At 38.5% G+C, this 7,500-nt stretch overlaps 1 protein-coding gene across 1 annotated transcript in view; it reads left to right on the top strand.

Annotated features, from left to right (window-relative positions):
• The window catches only part of LOC106871121 (pituitary tumor-transforming gene 1 protein-interacting protein), a 26,465-nt gene that overhangs the window by 16,141 nt on the left and 2,824 nt on the right, over positions 1 to 7,500 (top strand). The window contains exons 3-7 of the mRNA XM_014917432.3: positions 258 to 307; positions 1,626 to 1,734; positions 3,515 to 3,623; positions 4,003 to 4,068; positions 5,107 to 5,153. Coding sequence (XP_014772918.1) covers positions 258 to 307; positions 1,626 to 1,734; positions 3,515 to 3,623; positions 4,003 to 4,068; positions 5,107 to 5,153 — 381 coding nt within the window. The remainder of the gene's footprint in view (positions 1 to 257; positions 308 to 1,625; positions 1,735 to 3,514; positions 3,624 to 4,002; positions 4,069 to 5,106; positions 5,154 to 7,500) is intronic.

The following is a 7,500-nucleotide window of genomic DNA, read 5'->3' as shown; positions in this document are numbered from 1 at the left end:
AAAAAAAGAGATATATATACATACCCACATACACACACATTTCTGTGAAATTCTGTTTTCTGCCAGGAAATGCTTTACGAGTGGTCTCTAGGAACAAATTAACTCATATATCGAGGCATTATTGTATATACTTTTAGTCTGGTTGGGAACTCTATAGCTTGCCAAGACAGAGTGAATGTCCTTAAATAATACAGACTCACACATTACTTCTTTTCATAGATTTTTTAATGATTTTTTTGTTCTTTTTTGCCTTTCAGATTGTCCCATGTTTAACAAGAGCTGTGAAAAATGTGTACTATCTGTCAAAGTAAGTTAAAAAGATTTATTTGCCCTTTCTCTTCACTCTCTCTCTCCTACAATTTTGATGTGACTATATATATATATATATATATATATATATATATATATATATATATATATATATAGTCATATATATATATAGGCGCAGGAGTGACTGTGTGGTAAATAGCTCACTTACCAACTACATGGTTCCGGGTTCAGTCCCACTGCGTGGCACCTTGGGCAAGTGTCTTCTACTATAGCCTCGGGCCAACCAAAGCCTTGTGGGTGGATTTGGTAGACGGAATCTGAAAGAAGCCCGTCATATATATGTATATATATATGTGTGTATGTTTGTGTGTCTGTTTGTCCCCCCAGCATCGCTTGACAACCGATGGTGGTGTGTTTACGTCCCCGTAACTTAGCGGTTCGGCAAAAGAGACTGATAGAATAAGTACCAGGCTTTAAAAAATAAGTCCTGGGATCAATTCATTCAACTGAAAAAAAAAAAAAATGTTCTTCAGGGCGGTGCTCCAGCATGGCTGCAATCTAATGACTGAAACAAGTAAAAGTTGAAAGATAAAGACAAAAGAGAAACTGCTGTGAGGTATTTTTGTGATACTCTAATGGTTCTGTCAGCTTACTGCCTTAATAATAGTTGTTGTTGGCACTCCGTCGGTTGCGACGTCGAGGGTTCCAGTTGTTCCGATCAACAGAACAGCCTGCTCATGAAATTAACGTGCAAGTGGCTGAGCACTCCACAGACACGTGTACTCTTAACGTAGTTCTCGGGGATATTCAGCGTGACACAGAGTGTGACAAGGCTGACCCTTTGAATTACAGGCACAACAGAAACAGGAAGTAAGAGTGAGAAAAAGCTGTGGTGAAAGAGTTCAGCGGGGTTCGCCACCATCCCCTGCCGGAGCCTCGTGGAGCTTTAGGTGTTTTCGCTCAATAAACATTCACAACGCCCGGTCTGGGAATCGAAACCGCGAGTCTGCTGCCCTAACCATTGGCTCATTGCGCCTCCACCTTAATAATAGTAACAACTACAAAAACAGCAACAATAATAATAATGGTTTCAAATTTTAGCGCAGGGCCAGCAGTCTTGAAGGAGAAGGATCAGTTAGTAGTATCAGCCTAGTACTTGACTGCCACTTTATTTTATCAACCCTACAGGAATGAAAGGTATACTTGATATTAGCAGGGTTTTAACTATTACAGCAACTCTTCTTACCTGACTCTCTACTATTTCCACCAATCCACCGCTCCAGGGTGGCATATAATTGTTTATTATATCATATTAAACGAATTAACATTGTTTCGGATTTATTTTTCCTCCTCAGTGCATTTACTGTTATGTGGACCAAACCTGCAAACCATATCCTGTTGGACATGTCCTTCCCAAGTCTTCAGAATGTCCGTTTTCCAAGACCCGGTGGACCAACTGTTTGAGTAAGTTGAAATTTCTGAAATTGCCATAAATTCTTGGATCTGATCACCCTCACCACCACCACACTTTCCACCATCACTACTAACACAACCATCTGTACTACCACTACCACCATCACCATCACCCTTGTGGGCAATAAAGAAATAAGAAACTAGAAGAAGCCCGACTTTTATATATAGGTGAGTGTGTGTGTTTGTGTTTGTTCCCCTATCACTACTTGACAAACAGTGTTGGTGTGTTTATCTCCCTGCGACTTAGTGGTACGAGCGAGGTCGTTGCCAGTGCCGCTGGACTGGCTCCTGTGCAGGTGGCACGTAAATAACACCATTTGAGCATGGCCGTTGCCAGTACCGCCTGACTGGCCTTAGTGGCGGTGGCACGTAAAAGCACCCACTACACTCTCGGAGTGGTTGGCGTTAGGAAGGGCATCCAGCTGTAGAAACTCTGCCAGATCAGATTGGAGCCTGGTGCAGCCTTCTGGCTTGTTAGTATCACAAATATTGTGATTTCCTCAGCAACTTTTTGACACAAAGTCACTGAAGAAGTCACAGTATGTGTGACAAAACAATTTTGACAAATAAAGGTAAAATAAATAGCACATGTGTTTAATTGGCAAAAGACGATCATCCCCAAGTATAACAATAATAAATTAGGAATTAATTAAAAACTGAATTTTCATTAACAGCAATACTGCAATCAACAGATGTTGTATTTAAATTATTCAATTGTGGGTTGTTACATATGAATAAGATAAGGTAACATCTGGTAGGTGTGAAAGTAGGTGGTGAGTGTTTAGGATGTGATGCAGGTGTGGCTGTGTGCTTCAGAAGTTTGCTTCCCAACCACATGATTGTGGGTTCAATCCCACTACGTGGAACCTTGAGTAAAAGTGTTTTCTGCTATTCCCCCAGGCTAACTAAAGCCTTGTGGATGGATTTGGTAGATGGAAACTGAAAGAAGCTTAGAGCATTAAGAAGAGCTTCTAGCCATAGAACCCATGCCAAGAGAGATGGCTAGGCATGTGTCTGTATGTGTACAGGAGTTTATCGAAGCAGATTTTCTACTGCCAGATACGTTTAGTGTTGGTGCTCCATATCTGTTTCCTAGCAAAGTAGCATTTCCCTGTGGCCAGATATGTTTCTGCAGAATATTCTAAATGAACAACACTACTTTTACAACTGACAATCATTTACAGATATGGATTGCCAACACTAAACATATCATGCAACTTTATGAGAAAGAGTGGAGGCGCAATGGCCCAGTGATTAGGGCAGCAGACTTGCGGTCATAGGATCGCGGTTTCGATTCCCAGACCGGGCGTTGTGAGTGTTTATTGAGCAAAAACACCTAAAGCTCCACAAGGCAGGGAATGGTGGTGAACCCTGCTGTACTCTTCCACCACAACTTTCTCTCACTCTTACTTCCTGTTTCTGTTGTGCCTGTAATTCAAAGGGTCAGCCTTGTCACACTCTGTGTCACGTTGAATATCCCCGAGAACTACATTAAGGGGTACACGTGTCTGTGGAGTGCTCAGCCACTTGCACGTTAATTTCACGAGCAGGCTGTTCCGTTGATCGGATCAACTGGAACCCTCGACGTCGTAAGCGATGGACTGCCAACAACATGAGAAAGAGCAAGAGAGAGAGAGAGAGAATTGCAGGAATAAAGACATTCAAAATATTCCATCATAACTTTGTTTGTCTTTTAATTTTTTATTTTGTCTTTTAATTTTTTATTTTGTCTTTTAATTTTTTTAATCTTTTTCCTTTTACTCTTTAACAGTCAACTTTGAAGCTCTCCTTATTTCTATGGGTGTCATCGCCGGCCTGTGTCTTTTCTCCTGTATCCTCTGCATCTATTGCTGTTGTTGTCGCAAGAGCAAACGACTCAAGTAAGTAAAAGCTCTCTTCCCCATCAACAAAATCAGATTTTGAGCAGGTGTGGCCACGTGGTAAGAAGCTTGCTTCCCAACCTCATGGTTCCTGGTTCAGTCTCACTGTGTGGCACTTTGAATACAAGTGAGATAATTAGACAGGGTTAGAAATTTGAATTTGAAATAAGAAGCACTAGAAGCAAGATGCATAGGGTTCACATATTTAATTGGGGTTTTTTTGTCTGTTATGAAGTTCTTACAGTTTCTAGTTGGTGATAATGTAATCATGTAAAGAACTATTTCATTCTTTACAAAGATCTTCAGCATGATTAGAACCTGTAACTTATCTATTGTTATTGTTTCCACTTATTGTTGTTGTTACTGTCATTGTCAATAGGTACATGGCTGATGAAATAAAGTTTGAAAGACAAAAGGAAGAGCGCCGAATAAAATCTGATGAAAGGTAAGGAAAATCAAACACTCAGTTATCCTTAATGTCAAGTCATCCACTGAAGAATTCTATGAGAGAATGTACTAAAGGGTAGTCATTGAAGGGATTTGGTACTGTTAAGCCAATGACACTCATTTACTGTATACAATGCTTGCTGGGTGACCAACTGCCTACAGCAGTAAACTGACCACACATCCTTAGGGTGGTTCGTATTTTACATAAAATACACACTTAAGTCTTTCAGGGGTGAGATAAATAGGCCAAAAAAAAAAACTCTAGAAGGGCAAAAATTTATAACAAAAATTTGTACACTTGTTTTTTTTGTCATAAATTTTTGCCCTTCTAGAGTTTTTTTTTTTGGTGGGGGGGGGTATCTATCTCTCCCCTGAAAGACTTAAGTGTTTGCGTATACATTTTAAATGTTATGTGTACAATATAAACATTCCATACACCTTATAAATGATGAAAGATTCTTCAGAGATTCGTGAAGATCGCTGTGTCTGGTGTTCCACTGAGTTTGTCTCCTCACTGACAAATGCCCTGGAGATTTTGAGTCATCATGTTTTATTCCTCTGCAGACTGCTCACCCAGTCTTGCCAGTATAAAGTCCTGTCTTTGTTGTGGTTCCGTGGCTCACATGCATCAATGACCCAGTGGAGTACAAATTCCAGGTGAAGACCTCCCATGCTGGACAGGTCAAAGGATCGGCACCAGACAAATACAGACCACATCTTCCCAGGGTTAAAATGGATCTGCATAGGACCAACACTGCTACTTAGAAAAATCAAAGTTACAGAAACATTGATGACAGTTCAAAACCAAGAAGACCTAGGAAGGGGCCTGGCCTCTTAGGTTTCCCTTGCTCCCTACTAAAGGAGTGACCCTGACAGCCCAGAATCAAGAACGGGGGAGAAATGTTGTTGATGGCTTCTGCTTCACAGGGAGTGAACGTACATCCACACTTGAAGCGCTGTCCATTTACACCTATCTTTACTGTGGGTCAACCTGATGAAGGTTAGATGTTAATTTTGGTTTTCTTTGTCATTTCAGGAAACAAGAAAGGCAACAGAGGAATGACGAAATCAGGAAGAAATACGGTAAGTCAGATTGATGTCATTGATTAATGATTGAGACAAAATGCTTAGTGGCATTTCTTCTAGTTCTCTAACTTTTCACGTTTTTATGCAACCCCACCCCCCACACAAATTGTAAGCTGTCCATGAAATTAGTAATTAAAACTCATTAATATCTTAATATAACAGTAAGGCGAAGGAGACGAGCTGGCAGAAACGTTAGCAGACAGGTGAAATGCTTAGCAGTATTCCGTCTGCTGTTACGTTCTGAGTTCAAATTCCACTGAGGTCGACTTTGCCTTTCATCCTTTCAGGGTCGATAAATTAAGTACCAGTTGTGTACTGGGTTCAATGTAATCGACTTTATCTCTTTGTCTGTCCTTGTTTGTCCCCTCTATGTTTAGCCTCTTGTGGGCAATAAAGAAATAAGAAACATTAGCACGCCGGGCGAAATGCTTAACGGCATTTCATCTGTCTTTTAATGTTCTGAGTTCAAATTCCACTGAGGTCGACTTTGCCTTTCGTTCTTTCAGGGTCGATAAATTAAGTACCAGTTGTGTACTGGGTCGATCTAATCAACTGGCCCTCTCTCCAAAAATGTGGGGCCTTGTGCCCAGAGTAGAAAAGAATATAATAGTGTTTATATAGCCGTAGTGTTTCTTGATCATTTTATGTCTATGAAGCCCTTTGATTCCTATTTAACCCTATTGGACCCTCATGTTAAAAAAAGAAACCCTATTATATTTTTATAATTAGATATTAGGAATTGTGTAGAAATATTGTTAAAATATTTTACGTATTATAGAAGTATAACTAATTTATTGCTCATAAACTTACACAAAATCTTATATGGACCCCTTTTGAAAACCACTGAACATGTTTTCTGTGGCTGTTAATTCCAAGCGAATTCCTTCTCAAATTATAATTTTTAAAAATTCATTGTTTTACTGCTCTCTACCAGGAATCATTATTGAAGGTAAGATGTTGTGCTGTGTCTAGTTTTTATGTACATGTATCGATGTGTGTGCCTGTGTTTTATTATCTTATTCTTTTCTCCACATTTGCACACATTTGTGTATCTGTCTATATTTCTTTCACATCTCCTTCACTTCTGTCTCTCTCTCTCTCTCACTATATAAGAAGGTCATTGTAGCTTGCATGAAGTATTGTTGAACAGAAGTAAAATAACAAAATAATGAAGATGGAGGGCTTATAACAATGCAGAAACAGAAAGTGAAGTTACTTTTATATATTTCAGGCGCAAAGGCCAGTCATCAGTGAACAGCTTAGTCAAGTGTGAGTCTGGACAGATCTCCTCTCAACATGGCCTGATCTGTGTTGCCTCACACTTCCTTACTCAGTCTACTCCTGATGAAGGGCCTTTGTGCCTGAAATATTACAAAAGTTACTAAACTTCCCCTTTTCTCTCCATCTTCATATATTTTGTTATTATATATGTGTGTCTTTATGTACATATATGTATGTGTGTGTGTGTGTATATATATATATATATATATATATAAACACGTCTTTGTGCTTGTCCCCCCACCTATCATAATTTGTCAACTACTGCTGGTTTGTTTATGTCCCCATAACTTCGCAGGTTGGCAAAATAAGTCGTCGGGTCAATTTGGTTGACTACTATTGACGATTATTATGAATGGATGTGGTTTCTACTATACTGCAGATCCTTACTTCTTTGGCTTCCAGGTTATCCCTCCAATGGATCTCATTATAAAGTATCTTACCCATAACATCATGATGGAGTTAGTCAACAGCAACCCCCATTATATAATAGCTCAGGAGCTAGAAATGCTTCATCGAGGAGTCCAAAGAGCCAGATATGGTGTTTTTACACCTTTCACAATAAGAGGGAATTTTTTCTGCATTGAATTTGCCTTTAGAACCTGAAGTATATCAAAAACATATTTGAACTAACCTAAAGTTCACTTAGGCCTAAACACTGTTTGGTGCTAATACTGCCTTAATATGGTGTATATATATATAAACACGTTTTTGTGCTTGTCTCCCCACCTTTCATAATTTGTATATATATATATATAATATTAGGGACAAAATCCAAAATTACAGGTAAAAACTCAATTAAAATCAATTTATAAAAAATTAAAATTAAATTGAGCTTTATAGATAAAATATATATAAAATATATAGTTTTAGGGAAAACAACCAAGTTTCAAGAACTCATCGATGAAAATCCACCATCACATATAGAAAAATTAATAATTAAAAGCACAATAAATGAGTATAATATAAAGTAAAGTAAATATCATAAGATAAATATAATAAAAAGATTACACGTGTTTCATAACTAATTTTCAAATAGAAAGGAAATTTAAATCGATTAAAATCA

Source organism: Octopus bimaculoides, chromosome 27, assembly GCF_046866305.1.
Source record: "Octopus bimaculoides isolate indiv1 chromosome 27, ASM4686630v1, whole genome shotgun sequence".
Classification (NCBI taxonomy): Eukaryota; Metazoa; Mollusca; class Cephalopoda; order Octopoda; family Octopodidae; genus Octopus; species Octopus bimaculoides.
The sequence above is the reverse complement of the archived record's forward strand: the minus strand, read 5'-3'. Positions and strand labels throughout refer to the sequence as shown.